Source organism: Eumetopias jubatus, unplaced genomic scaffold (genome assembly GCF_037043125.1).
Source record: "Eumetopias jubatus isolate StellerSeaLion01/CBP00866 unplaced genomic scaffold, mEumJub1_p1.0 scaffold_5, whole genome shotgun sequence".
Classification (NCBI taxonomy): Eukaryota; Metazoa; Chordata; class Mammalia; order Carnivora; family Otariidae; genus Eumetopias; species Eumetopias jubatus.
The window spans coordinates 146,027,974-146,043,575 of NW_028274811.1; the positions used below are offsets into that span (position 1 = coordinate 146,027,974).

The 15,602-nt window shown below is 38.0% G+C and overlaps 1 protein-coding gene and 1 pseudogene across 2 annotated transcripts in view; both read right to left on the bottom strand.

Moving 5' to 3' along the window:
* Window positions 1-15,602, bottom strand: part of MARCHF6 (membrane associated ring-CH-type finger 6) — an 81,035-nt gene that overhangs the window by 41,118 nt on the left and 24,315 nt on the right. For both annotated transcript variants that reach the window (XM_028122640.2, XM_028122639.2), the window contains exons 2-7: window positions 15,105-15,201; window positions 14,219-14,292; window positions 11,046-11,189; window positions 7,470-7,542; window positions 3,092-3,260; window positions 443-632 (exon numbers count right to left, since the gene is read on the bottom strand). In XM_028122640.2, coding sequence (XP_027978441.1) covers window positions 443-632; window positions 3,092-3,260; window positions 7,470-7,542; window positions 11,046-11,189; window positions 14,219-14,292; window positions 15,105-15,201 — 747 coding nt within the window. The remainder of the gene's footprint in view (window positions 1-442; window positions 633-3,091; window positions 3,261-7,469; window positions 7,543-11,045; window positions 11,190-14,218; window positions 14,293-15,104; window positions 15,202-15,602) is intronic.
* On the bottom strand, window positions 1,136-1,887 carry LOC148164427 (zinc finger and SCAN domain-containing protein 25-like; annotated as a pseudogene).

Genomic DNA, 15,602 nt, shown 5'->3' on the forward strand with positions numbered 1-15,602 from the left:
ATAAAAGTCCTGTGTAGAGTAGGATTTTAAAACATAAAATGAGGGGCGCCTGGGTGGCTCAGTCGGTTATGCGGCTGCCTTCGGCTCAGGTCATGATCCCAGGGTCCTGGGATGAGCCCCTCATCAGGCTCCCTGCTCGGCGAGGAGTCTGCTTCTCCCTCTCCCTCTGCTGCTCCCCCTGCTCTCTCACTCTTGCTTTCTCTCAAATAAACTTTTAAAAATTAAATAAATAATAAAACACAAAATGTGCCCTGCTTCACAAAAAAAAGTATTTACACATATGTATATCCATAAATAAATCTGCCAAAATAAAGTGAAAACAGGTTAGAAACAGAACTCCGAACCCATAAAATTTTGAAAACGCCAGTCCTTCTCCTCTAGGGAAGTTGGAAATGGCCTCACGGCCCCAAAGGCGGGGGCAGGCGGGGCCAGCAGCCGTTACCCTGGGCTCCGTTGTGGGCGTCGGCCGCGTCCTCCCCGCCCGCGTCGTCCTCCTCCTCATTGTCCTCCTCCTCCTCCTCCACCTGCTCATCCTGGGCTTCGGGGTTCTCGCCCACCACCGCGTTCTCGGCTGGCGGGTGCGCAGGCTGCTCAGGGGCAACATTCTCAGCACCATTTCCTCCCGCTGGAGCCTAAAATGACAGAAGAGCCCAGAAATGTAGCTCACTTGTCTCAGTTCTGCTCTTTCCAAATCGCACTCTTCCTGTTAAAAAAAAAAAAAACAAAACTAGCAAACGAACACAAACTATTAAAACTCCAAAAAAAAAAAAAAAACCCACCTCTCAAAGTCACCCTTTCTCAAGCATCTGATTTTGGATCTACTCGGCATATAAGAATATAAAGAAACTCACTGCACCGTGTATATATTCATTCAGTATAATTTAGGATTTCACAAAGTATTACAGAAAATGGGTCAACAAATCTGACTAACTTTAACACTTCAGGCACATCCCAAGCCAGTTACTAGTGGGGTTACAGAAGTTTCTATTCATGCCAGCAGAGCAAGAATCAAGAATTCAGAAAGTTAAAGCCATTACCTCTTTGGATACATAAAAACAATATATTATAACATGTCACAAAATGCAAAAAAAAAAAAAAAAAGGAGGCGTTCAACAGAGTAAAAACAAGGAGCAAGCTGTCTATCTTAACAAAAGGGCAGAGAAACTCCTTCTGGAGCTCAGTTTCAGGAAACAGAGCTGCCTCGGCCAACAAGAGGTCCAGATACAAGGACAAACTCGAAGAAAACCAAGGTTCAGATTTCCCATGACTGCAGTTGGATCTTGCAACAAAGAGAACTTTGGTTGCTTTTCACATGGAGGCTGAGCAAGAAGGGAGCAGCGAAGATTCAGCCAGTGATCCCGACCCCAGGCTGACATCCCTGTACCTGAGCTCTGAGCTCCTGAGGCAAGACAACCTAGAATTACTTCTGCACCAGCATCTCCACAGTCTGCTCCTCTACGTGAACACTGGGTCTCAGCTACTGTCCAGCAAGCTCCTATAAAGGTCTAAGGACTTCCCTGGGCCCAGCAGCAACCTCTGCCTGGAGGCTGCAGGGTCGGGAGAATTCCTTCATGGAATGATCTGAAGGTCTTCGACATAGAGTTCATCAAGGCTATCTGGTGGAAGCCCAGGAGGCTCTCGTGGAACCTGGACCTGGGGAGCTTTTCTTAGGATGATCTCTGGCTCCTCAGCCATCATCTCAGTTGGTGGTGACCTTATTTGATCATTCTGGACTTCTCTATTTCTTTGTGTCTTTGGTACCGTTCAGTCTCCATTCTTTAACTCTGGGGTAGCAGAACTCAGACTCCAGCACAGGTGCCATACTGGAGGGTGGGGGCAGCCCACGATGAGACTCAAACCCCACAACGAGCTCTGGGAAAGGGCCATAATCCTTCTTTATAAGGCATCTCCTGACTTTACCGACTGCCTCAGGGACAAACATATATTTACTTATATACCTATCTGTTTATACCCATACAGATGTGTGACTTAATTCTCTGTTATCAGTTAAACACTTGAGGAAACAGTTTCTAATTCCTGCTCAGTAGGTAAACCTGTCCACATGGACTTTGTCAGTTCCCCCACGCATCATCCTCCGGCTCTTAACTGGGTTCTGCTACCTACCAAATGCAAAGACAGTTACAGTTAAAGGGGCACCTGGTAGGAAAACACCGAGTTCCGTATGTAGTTAATGAAGATTCTAAAAGAGCAACTGCATTAAATGTTTCAAAATATGAGATACAATGATAAAAGTATTAATACTAGGTAAGAAGTGTCTTTTCTTTCTAGTCTCACTTCTTGTATGTGTGACTTGCTAAGGAGAAGTTACACTCAACTCTGTAGAGAAAAAAGTATGGCAGAGTTTGACTGAAATCGAACTACACACTGACACAGCAGAAGTTCCTTAAATGAAAAATTAAGTTCTTAATTATTTTGAGTATCTTAGAGCCAATTTTTCATAATAAAATCTTATGAAGCATAGTTTTAGTACATAGCTAATATTTTGACATTTTCAGCCCCCTAATTTCTCAGCAAGCAAGACACTAAACGTCATTTATCTTATCCTCTATCTCTTAACACGTCTAGCAAATAAATGCTCCTGCATCTAACCTAAGCACACATCTCTCATAAAAAATGAAACTGCACCAGATTGTGTAACAGTGTTCCACTGATTCTACTTTTAGTAATGTTGCTACCGGGAGCAGCAAACACAAGGCATTTTACATAAGAAGAAACTGATGAACCAAGAAAGCAGGGAGCCTCTTCAGCATCCTGCAGCATGGCAGCATCATCACCAGGGAGTCTGTATGCTCACTTCCAGGCCAGCATTAAGCAGTCAATCCAAGCAAAGGGAATGAAAGAGCATTTCAGTACACCCCCCAACAATGCTCCCAATCTCACTCAAAAATTAATAAGCAAAGTAGAAGTGCCTTCTTCTGATTTTTTTTGCATTTCCCTTAATCTTCTCCCAAACCTTTTCACTGCCCTGCTTTGCAATGAGGGGCAGGGGACTCAGGGTTTAGATCTTAGAGAATGACAATAATTCCCATTCCTATGCAAACAGAATCGATTCAGGAGTGGAGGGAGTTACCTCATTTTGGTGGTGCCCAGCTGCATTGAAGGGTGGAGCAGCATGCTCCAGCCAAATCGGTGCTCCCCCGTGGACTATCTGCTCTCGCAACCACACAAGGCTGATGAATGCACACAGTGTGCATGTTACCACAAAACAACCCTGCAAACAATCCGCCAATAAATTGTCCCTATTAAAAAAAAATTATTTAGAATTACTCCAAAGAATGCTTAAAATTAAGAAATGAAAGGTAACAATATTTCATCTTAAACTAAAATTTCCGGAAGAGCCAGAAGTCAGAATTTTCTACGTAAAAATCAGTTTCTCAGAATTATTTCTGAGAATGGTGAAATTCTATCTATCTTATAAGCTGGCCAAATACATTTGTTTAGATATTTCTATTATATGTATTTATGTTATAGTAAGTGAAAAATAACATCAGAACTACACAGAAATTAGCTACCTAGCCGTTCTCTGAACATGGTTTAAAAACAGGCAGGCAAAAAGCAAAAACCAAAAGCAACCAAACACTGACAAAGGCCAAGTATGTATGTAATTTATGAAAGCTGAATGACTGTCCAACCCACACTAAGAAGTTCCTTATCCTTATTTTACATACAAGTTTAATAAACTTGGTTAGCTGGTACCCACACAAATGAAGATAATCAACAAATCAGAAGAGAAGAACCTCCAGAGAGGCCTAATGACAATGTAAAGAAAGAAAGCTGAGAGATAATCAGTATGCAGTGTGCAAGAAAAAGAAGTCTATAATACCCTTTAGATATCTATCACTTAGAAAGCAGATTAAATTTTGATGCTAACTGCAAATATAAGCATGTTATTAGTTCGTCAACAAATCCAGACAGACAGATGATGTTATGACACGTGCAGTACTGGAACTCCAAAGACTTCTTTGTTCTTTTCCTCCCAAGGGGCCTGTCCTTCCCCTAGTCTATGTCTGATTTCAGAATAATTCAAGGAGAACTCAAGAATCCTGGTGGCCTTAGGAAAACCCTTTATCATAACAGAAGGACTTTTTCCTCCATGGAAAATATGAGGAAGGGTTCATTTGAGAGACCTCAGCCTACTGGCTCCAAAGTTAATGAATTGATGTGGCCCACAGATATGACCTGAAATGTCTCATGAAGGCAATTCTGGTGGCCCACTAATCAAAAACCTAATCAAAAGAGGAATCCTAACCACTCCCGTGCTAAGGAACCCTCCAGATTATTAAAACTTTGATAACTTCAGACTAAAATACCCACTTCTCTACTCCGTACTTGTCATCAGCAATAAGAATAACAATTGTTTGATGTCAATTTTCAACAGTGACAAACCCTTTGTAGAGTTCTTTTCCCTCATACCTAGAATCTGGGCTGGTTCTGTGACTTGCCTGGACCAAGGTGAGGCTGCCTGAGTTTAGAGCCTAGAAGAGAGTGAGCTGGTGAACTTCAACTCTCACCCTTTTAGAATGCTGCCCTGCGACCACCATGTATAGAAGCCCTGATGGCTTTCTGCAAGATGAGAGGGCACATGAAAGAGAACCAAGGAACACAGCTGGAGCCATCTTAGACCATCCAACTCCAGTGAAACACATGAGTAACTGAGGCAAGCCCAATATATGAACTAATCAGCTGAGCCCAGCTCAAATGGCTGACCCCTAGAATTATGAGCCAGTAAAATTATTGTTTAAGCCAGTTAAGTTTTGGGGACAGTATGTTTTGAAGCAGTAATTAACTGATACGTTGCGCCTACAGATGATCTCAAGAACTGAGCTACAGATATAAGCAGCTGCTACAATATTAAGAAATTTAAGGTAAAATTTCAGAAATGAAAGTAATACTACAGAGAAAATGAAACACAGCTCATTAAAAAAAAAAAAGTAGTTTAGTTAAAAGTGCTTTCAGGAAAACTGGCTCAATTCTTCAAACTGTAAAAGGCAGCATGGGATTACAAAACCAAACCACGTTTACAATTTCTTTTGACTATCCCCAGCTATGCCTCTGGTGTTCCTCCTGTGTCAATCAGCAGTCTCACGAAGGCAATTCTGGTGGCCCACTAACCAATCACATTAGAAAGGGGGAGCCTGCCAACGTAAAACAAGCAACAGCTCTGAGCTTCAGTGATAATTCTCCTATACGTTAACCTAATACTCAAAATTCACATTATAGTTTTTACATATATATGTGAATTTAATCTTTGAATAGCCCACCCAAAGCCCTGAGGCATGATCTTCCTCACTTTCTTCCTCACTTTACAGAGGAGAAACCGGGCTCAGAAAGGTCCAATGATTTGCCCAAAGTCACCAAAAAACCTGCAGATACAGAAACTATATTCCAATGCTAGGGTTCCTTCTGTTACAACCAACTACACCTTATTGTATCGCCTAAGTGATCACACCCGCCAACCTGTTGGTCGATGGTTCTACCAACAAGAAGTAAAGGTAGTAGGTAAGTAGGATACCACACCTTGTTTGGCATTTCACTGACATGGCTTCCATAAACACCTGTTTTTCATATAGCCAAAGCCTACCAATTTAGGCTTTGGTTAATGTTAACATATTTAGCCATTTAAAACAGAAACCATTAGAGAAATAAAATATCTCTGCTTCATTAAACTGCATAGATCGGAACTCAAGTCACCTTTTCTAAACAACTGAAATACAGACTCGTCACTACCATGCACTAACTACAACGGTTTACAGAATTTTAGCCCAAACTAAATGAACAAGAATACCCTATGTGAAATGGTTCTTTTATTAGCTTATACATATTAAAATAAAACTTCCATCACTCTTAGCAGTCACCCCTTGCTTTTATCGGACTTCCCTCACTACTTCCAATATGCATCTTTGCGGTGTATACAATTCCTAAATGCAAGCCAGAGGTGAACGATGTCATATACACAAAGACATAATGAATAGCGGCTGAGCCATTTAAGACTAACTTCTTACACTTCTATACTGAGACCATGTTCTGGATGGCTGAGATAAAAACCTGATGTCCACAAATGGGAATACTGTCCTGTTTGTTTCTACTGCATCACTTCACAAAAGGCCTGTATTTTTATACAAAGGGTTATCATCTTACGCTAGAGTTCCAAACTTTCAAATGTGTTAAATCACTGCTTCTCTTTTTTGTCACGGCCACAACTAGGAGCACCCTATTTCAAGGCCCCTGTCTACTTCTAAACATTACTTTATCAAAGCTATTCTTTATTAATGAAAACAAAAAATAATTCTAATGTAAATAAGTTCAAGCTGAAAACTTTTTATCTATTATTCCCTACAATGCCAAAGACACAGACAGAAATGAAATAACCTGACTGTTCTATCCCAAAAAGGTATTACCAGCAAGTAGAAAAACCAAGTCACAGACACATCTAATGTTTCCAAATATTTAGAAACATGATTAAAAATAATGATGCAGATGCAAGAGACTTAAAAGAACTCCTCCTTAATTTCTTTTCTATCAGAAATACAGTATGCCCTCCTGCTCTCTTCTATTGCCTTGTGGCTTATTTTTATGGTAATATACTCTGAATACTTCGTTCCATTGGATTGTTTTGTATTGTTCTCTGTCTTTATTGACATAGCAATCGGAAACCTAAGGTCAGCTGGGTACAAAAGAAGATTTAGCAAATAAGGCTTAATATTTAATGATCTTGATATAGTTAATCATTTACAGCATTCCTAATTCTGACTTCAGTAATAAAAACACATCTTTTTTTTTTTTAGGTGTACTTAAACTCTTTTTTTCTTTAAATTTTTTATTGTTATGTTAATCACCATACATTACATTAGTTTTTGATGTAGTGTTCCATGATTCATTATTTGTGCATAACATCCAGTGCTCCACCCAGAATGTGCCCTCCTTAATACCCATCACCAGGTTAACCCATCCCCCCACCCCCTCCCCTCTAGAACCCTCAGTTTGTTAAACACACATCTTTCCCAAGAAAACACAACTACAATGCTTAATGTCAAATTAAGATACAGTAAAACAATGACAGCGAACAAGCTTTTTAGTCCATATTCTAGTAATCACAAGAAACATTTGAAAACTAAATTTGTATTCAAATGACTATGTTGTTAAAAAATCCACGTTTAAATGAACTCTCAGCATAGGAAAATGACAACACGTATCTCACACTGCACAGCAGCCTATTTCACATACTGTCCCACCCTTACAAAACAGTCCTTTAAAACGGGTATGTTTTAAAACAAGCATGTACATATGCCAGCTACTTCTACTGTAGCTATAACTGTCAGACTAAGAGACCTAAATTATTCTTTGTCCTTCGAACAAAAGGACTTTTCAAATTTTAACAAGAATAAAAGCATGCAGGAAAACTGAGCACTAGCTCTGCTGTGCAGCTTCCCAGCTTCACGAGTACTCACGTGGACAGCATGTCCAGTGGCAGTGTCAGTAGTGAGCTCACGGAGCCAGTAAACAAGCACTTGTAGATACGGCCTACCAAAAAGGACAAGATGGCACACGGTTACCACACACATCATGAACTCAGGTACTCAATTAAACGGAGGTAAAGTGTAAGCCCCTGAAATATTTAGTCTTTGCAAGGCTGTCCTAAAATACTACATTAAAAAAACCCTGGGGTGGGCGCCTGGGTGGCTCAGCTGGTTAAGCGACTGCCTTCGGCTCAGGTCATGATCCTGGAGTCCCGGGATCGAGTCCCGCATCGGGCTGCCTGCTCAGCGGGGAGCCTGCTTCTCCCTCTGACCCTCTTCCCTCTTGTGCTCTCTATCTCTCATTCTCTCTCTCTCAAATAAATAAATAAAATCTTTAAAAAAAAAAAGAAAAAAAGAAAAAAGAAAAAAGAAAAAAACCCTGGGGCACCTGGGTGGCTCAATCAGTTAAGCGGTTAAGCGGCCAACTCTTGGTTTCGGCTCAGGTCATGATCTCGTGAGAACAAGCCCCATGTTGGGTTCCATGCTCAGAGGGAAGTCTACTTGAAGATTCTCTCCCTCTGCCCCTCCTCCCACTCACTCTCTTTCTAAAATAATAAATCTTTAAAAAAAAAAAAACAAAAACCCCAACATGGTTAAGCATAAAAACAGTGAAGAGTAAATGTCACACACTAATGTTAAAAGCTTAGATTCTCTATAGACTGACTGACCTGTTTGTATCGAATGAGCTTAGATGTTTGAAAAGGAAAGAAATATATAGTAAAGATCTCTAAATTACAATATGGACAATTTTTTTAACCAAGAATTCTAAAATTCATTGAGTCTGCTCATGAAAATAAAGGATTTCAGTTCTGGGGGTATAGAATTTGAAATTAAGAAGACTTTTCAGAAGAGTATATGCTCCAATAATATGAAGAGCAAACTAACAACCAATTTTTTAAAAACACAGATTCAAGTGTCCTCAAAAAAAAAAATCTTAAATCTGGCCACGAAGGGAAAAAAAATAAAGTATGGGTGAATGCACAGCCATCCCCTTATCCTCTTAGTCAGAAAGGTAAGAACAGAAATAGGGCCCAAGAGGAAACAGCTGAGATTTTCTTTCTAACCAAACCTGTATATTAGTTTAAGCATTCCCTATAGCCTCGTATCAGAAATTCTCAGCGACTTCAATGGCTGTTTTCAAAAACCAAATCAAAATGAAAAGGTAGGAAAAAATTTCTGTAATAGAAATTTCTTATCTATGTGTATAAAATATTCAAAGCAAGTATGCTTGTAACAAAGTAAAACTGACAACAATCCAAATGTCTGTAAATAAGAAAATGGATTCATAAATTAAAGGCCTCCTTCCTACAGAGTGCTCTGATCCATTTAAAAAATAAGGTAGCTCAAAAAAAAAAAAGAAAGGTACAGTAGCTCAACATGTTCTCACATGGAAAAATACCAGGGTACACTACTAACTTAAAAAAGTTACAGACTATTTATTTTGTGATAGAACTTAAATTTTAATTATGAGCATGTATATGAGCATATGTAAACAAGTCAGAACAGAGATCCAGCTTGTTAACTACATTACTTAAATCTTTTAAGTCCCTACTTAACTTTTGATTATTTGATCTGATTTTGGAGAGGTGTGTTAGTCTTCCACTTGACTGTGAACGCTTTACACATTCCAAAGTCCTGTACTCTGGTGCATAAAAGTTCTTAAGTTTTGGGGCACCTGGGTGGCTCAGTCATTAAGCGTCTGCCTTAGGCTCAGGTCATGATCCCAGGATCCTGGGATCGAGCCCCGCATTGGGCTCCCTGCTCGGCGGGAAGCCTGCTTCTCCCTCTCCCACTCCCCCCTGCTTGTGTTCCCTCTCTTGCTGTGTCTCTGTCAAATAAATAAAATCTTTAAAAAAAAAAAAGTTCTTAAGTTTTGCTTTCTTATGACTATGCCCTTTACTAATATGAACTATAATGCCTTGCTCCATTTAAAGCTTTTCATCTTGAATGACATCTGGCTGATGAACACTGTTCCTGTGTTCTGTCAGCATTTGCTAACATCCCTCTAGCATTAACCCGGGCTGCTCTGTACTTATTTCTCATAGTAAACCACGTTCCTCTGTACACAACTGTGTAAACTCTTATGATTACAGAAGTTGCAACCTTTCCTCTCTTATTTCCCTCCCTCTGCCCTCCGTCCCCGTCCTTCCTTTTGTTGGACTTTCCAAATATTTGCTGTTTCATACTCTGACCTCTCAGGACAAAAACTCATAATCCCACTTCTATTCTTCTGGCATTTACCTTTAAGTTTTGTTACTTTTTATTAAGATAAAATTTACATGAATCTTAAGTATACGTCTGGGTGAATTTTTATGTATGTACATATCCAGGAAACTGCCACCTAGATCAAGATATTCAGCATTTCCAGCTCCCTGGAAGGCTGCTCAATCCCCTTCCTAGTCAATATCTCCAGCAAAAAGATAACCACCATTCTCATCTCTATCACCATAGATCAATTTGGCCTACTTTAAAACTTCACATAAATGCAATCATACAATCCAAACTCTTTTGTGCCTGGCTCCTTTCTCTCAAAGTAAAACTCATCCATGTTATTCCATGTCCCAATAATGAGCTCTTTTCTCACCGCTAAGTACCACTGCATTGTACAGAAAAACCACAATCGAAAAGATGCCTGTCATTTCCTCATGTCCGCAATCTTTCACCTTGTGAAAGTACTTACTAGACAGGTACTGAAACAAGTGGATGCAGCTTTCATCTCCTGGGTTTTTTTCTCCTCATACTTGCAACTTCTTGTCTCTTTGAGTTACATCCAAGAGGACCCTTGCTCAATCTCCTAGTTCACTACTTCACTTTTCAATAATACCTGTTCTGCTATTCAATGTATCCCCAAAGATTTTTATCTTCATAAATATCAATTTTATTTATTTTATTTTAAAGAAACACAAGGATATTAATTATACTTATTTAAAAATCTCATTTGCATTTAACTCCAAAGAATCATAGCTACATACTCTGGCACCATATACTATCTACCCTTCTGCATGTCTCTAAAAACAAAAACCCAAAAGGGATCAACTAAGGGCTAGTATACCAACCTCCCTGAAAACCTCCTATATCTTGAAAGATAAGCCTCCCAATTATTCAGGACTATTACAGATATATGAGCTGTCTTTTAAAAGGGAGGAGAAAAAAAAAAATCTCAAAATAATCTAACTTTTGCAATCCCTGGAAAGTTCTAATATACTTCAAAGAATAAAAATCAAGATCCTTCTAATTTGATTTTGCTTCTTCAATTCTTTCATGAACTTTCATTATTAGCCTCTGTATGCTGTTTCTCATTCCCACATTCATTCAAGAAAATGATCTGTTAAAAACAGTTCTTAATTTAGGTGGACAATGTTTCCTAAGTGAGGCTTTCCTAATACATGAAATTGTAACATCAAATAAGTATCATTCAAACAAAAATATGATGCAATATTACAAAATTGAATACTTATACAACTTTATAAGTTGTACAACTCCAATCACAGAGAAATGAATACTCACATGCTGTAAGAGGAACAACTCCCAACCATGCAAAGGCCACAAGTGTATAATGAAACCAGTATCGTATTGCAGTGCCAATACTTGTAACCAGTCCGGCAAATATGTCTTGGATGGGAAGCCGTGAAGGCATATCTGGAGAATAAACTAGTAGAGAAAAAAAAAGTACATATAATTTCATAAAGATTCAAAAATAGCTTAATTCAAAAATATAAAATAGGCATGTAGAGCTAGCTTAACAATTTCAATCTTTGTATTTCACTTATCTTTTCCTATTAAAAAAGTGAATCAAACAGTTAAATAATACATTTACCCAAAAGTCCTTTGAGAGCAAATCACATGTGAAATGTAGAAGCCAACAAAAAAAGACCTCTGTGCAGGAATAAAGATTCAAGAGAAGTTCACATCCCTCAGTCACTGCCATGAACTTCATGCAAAGCTAACTTATACATATTTCAGCATTTAAACAACGCAATTATCTGGCTTCCCAAATTATAAAAGATCAGATACAGCGAAGAGGAGCAAAAGGTGAAGCTGTTGACATGTTACCAAGAAAGAACCCTCTTAAGTAAAAACCACCATATCACCTTATACCTGTCAAATGGCTAGTAACAAAAAGATAAATGATGTGTTGGCAAGGATGCAGAGAAAAAGGAACGCTTGTGCACTGTTAGGTGTGAGAATGTAAACTGGTGCAGCCACTGTGGAAAGGAGTATGGAGGTTCCTCAAAAAATTAAAAATATATAGTATCATACAATCCAGTAATTCCACTTCTGGGTATTTACCCAAGGAAAACAAAAACACTAACTCGAAAAGATATATGCACCCCTATGTTTACTGTAGCATTACTTACAATAGCCAAGATATGGAAGCAATCCACGTGCACTGGTAGATGAATGGATAAAGAAAGAATTGTGTGTATGTATACTTATATACACACAATGGAATGTTGCTCAGCCATGAAAAATAATAAGACCCTGCTATTTATGACAACATGGATGGATCTAGAGGGTACTGTGCTAAGGAAATTAAGTCAGTAAGTTGAAGACAACATATGGTTTTCCTTACATATGGAATCTAAGAAACAAAACAGATGAACAAACAAAAAAGCAGTAACAGGCATATAAATACAGAGAACAAACTGGCAGTTGCAAAAGGGAAAGGGGCGGTGGGCAAAATGGGTCCAGGGGAATAAGTCATAGGGATGAAAGGTAGAGCAGAGGGAATATATACAATAGCGCTGTATGGCGAAAGATGGTAGCTACACTTGTGGTGAGCACAACACAACATACAGCTGTGGAATCACCATGCTGCACACCTGAAACTAACATAACATTGTGTCTCAACTATATACTTCAATATAAAAAAAAAGAAGACAATGACCCAGTCCTCCTCCCAAATACAAGCCTTAGACACAGCACTCAGAAAGTACAATCTGTAGCAAAGTCATTTCATGTAGAAGCAAACAGCCTACTGACATTTGTTGGCCAATCACACCTCCCCACCCAATTTTAAAACAATAATTAATATTCCAACCAGTAAATTCAGGTCTTCCCATCTCTCTGTAAGATGTGGTTCAACACACTCAGAGAAAGGTTTTGCCATGTTTGAGGAAGATTTCCTTTTTAAATGGTTCCAATGAAAACCACTGCTCTACCACAGGTATCTCAGAAAGAACATACAGGAGGAACAAACACCTTTCTCCAGTGAGGCCAAAATAAGGAATTATGATGTGTAAAGTTTTAAAATCAATGATATAAAATTAATGAACGAACTATTATAAAACTATTCACAGCTACAAACATTAAGAAATAAGCTATTAACAAATAGCAATTTTTTGCAATACACCCACAAAGACCACTTACTTTAAGAGGATACTTGATAAAGTCATTAAACCAGTAAATAAAGTTTTTGATAAGATAAAGAGAATGGCCTATGTCAAATGCAAACTAAAATGTACCAACACAAGCTTTTATCGGTCTCAAAATAAAAAAGCTCACACGAGTATTTCCTACGAAACTTCATGAAAATATTCAATTACTTAGAATTAGTTTGCTATAAACCTTAAGTTGCAGATACTATTAAAAAAAAAAAAACCTCTGGAAGGAGGGCAATGTACTACAATCCCAGAATGAAAAGTATACTTCAAATTCTTGACAAGCTGCCAGTATAGTCCTCTACTTATTTAAGATGAATAACATTAAGGATCAATCAGTAGGCACAGGAATTATAAAATATAACTGGAATTTTAAAGACCTGCAAAATATGTGCCATAGGCTTAACAAAAATATTAAGCTTAGAAAGTCTCATTTTTAAAAAGTGAATTAGTGGGGGCCCTGCCTGGCTCAGTCAGTAGAACATGCGACTCCTGAATCTTCTCTTTATTATTATTATTCCAATCTACACAATTTTAACTCAAAAGATATCCCGTTTGAACAGTGAGGACGTATTTGATAAAAATCAAGACATCGTTATTAATTTTTCTGGGTGAATGGTATCAGAGTCACTGTTTTTGAAAAAGAATCCTTATTGTTTAGAGATACATATTAAAATATGTACAGATGAAATTATAAATGATGGGATTTGCTTTAAAAAAGGATAGAGAGGTGGGGAACAAGAACACAGGTAAGGAATACCATGTAAAGGCCATGAGCTAAAAATGAGTCAAACTAAGAAATATGAACATGGGGGTTTCATTACACCTTTTTTATACATTTGAACTTGTCCATAATAAAAAATTTAAAAAGAGGGGCACCCTGGGTGGCTCAGCCCGTTAAGCATCCAACTCTTAATTTAGGCTTAGGTCATGACCTCAGGGTCCTGAGATCAAACCCTGCATGGGGCTTGTGCTGAGCATGGAACCTGCTTAAGATTCTCTCTCTCCCTCTCCCTCTGCCCCTCCCCGCCCCACTAGTGGCGTGCACACTCTCTCTCCAAAAAAATAAATAAATAAATAAAAAAGAAAGAAGAAATATTCTATAAATTAAATCACTCTCACATAAACATGCATCTGTGTGTTAAAAGCTGACATGTACTTTTAAAAAATAATTTCCAAAATGTTACAGTTTGTTATTATCAATGACAAAGTTAAAAACAATTGCTTTAAAACTGCTTAAAAACCTTTATGCGTGCAGTTATAACCCAAAAATGCAATGCAAACTTCTAAAGAACTTACTTGGTGTGAAAGCAAATCTGTGCTTGCATAATTCACAGTATTCTTTTCGACTGTGTTTCAGCCACTGAACTAAGCTGCAATCACAAACACATTCATTAAGTACAGTATTTACAACAAAGAAATTTTCAGGTTTCACTGAAAACCAATGTTCTGTTTTATTAAAATGTAACATATCATGGAGCTTTTATAATTGTGATGGTTTCATATTTACAATATTCTTTTTGACTTTTTATAATTTAATGCCTTCTGAAAGTACAGAACCATAACAGATGAAAACAATATGTATTTCTACTATTAAAAAAGTTCAATTAACTAAATTGTAATCTCCTCAAGGCTAACCTCAACTATGAAAGAATCTCCAAGCATCACATCAGTTCTAACACTGGTCTGATAATACTGCTACCCTGGGTAGCTCGGTCTCAATCCTGGTTGTCACTAAGTGGTTGGCTGTGTACCCAGAACAAGTTACTTTAACATTTCTATGCTTGTTTCCTCATCTGCATAATAATAAAAATAATCCACCTCATGGTTCTAAGGATTAAATGAGTTAAGATGTATAAAAGCAACGAGCACCCAGGCACAAGGCACAAAGCATTACATAAATGTAAGCTATTATCATGCCAAGCAGAATCAGAAAACCTTAACACTTCCAATGAACAAAATAAGCTCTCCATGGTAGAAATGAACAGATATCACATGTACCAGAAAACAATAATGCCAAAATGACAAGGAATGGTAATAAGGAATATGGGTAATTTCCAAATTTTCACAACAAAATTAAAAAAAAAATAACTACTACAGAGAAAGTTCATTGAAACAATCCCCCTTATTTTACAAATGACAAAACTAAAGCTCAGACATAAAATTTTCTAACAGGATGACTCACCATTCTTGATGGATAAACTTAATACTGCCAGTACAGACGCAAGGATGATAGAGAGGTTTCTCAGGTGTTCCTTCAGACCGACACACTCTACATATGTCTGTGAATGAAAAAGACAAACTGAGTTATCTTTGATTATAACTTAAAAAAAAAAACAGAACCCCCAAACAAAAATAATGTGTTAAAGCAAGAATCCATCAGCAGCAGAGAAGTGTTATTATGATAATAATAAAGTATATTCCAAAACCAAAAAATTTCCTAATATATAAAAAGGCCAGTTGTTCCTTTCAATGAGAACTGTACTCATTAAACTGCACTCTTCCATAACTGATGCTAAATAGAAATACACAAAATCAGGTCACCAATGGTATCCTAAGAGTTTACGGTTTAAAGTCCTAAGTTCAGTCCTAACAGTTTAAACTCCACAAAAACACATCCAAGGACTTAATAGCAGTGGGCAGCATAGGAGACACCCCTTTAGCTTTACCTCACTCCACCACA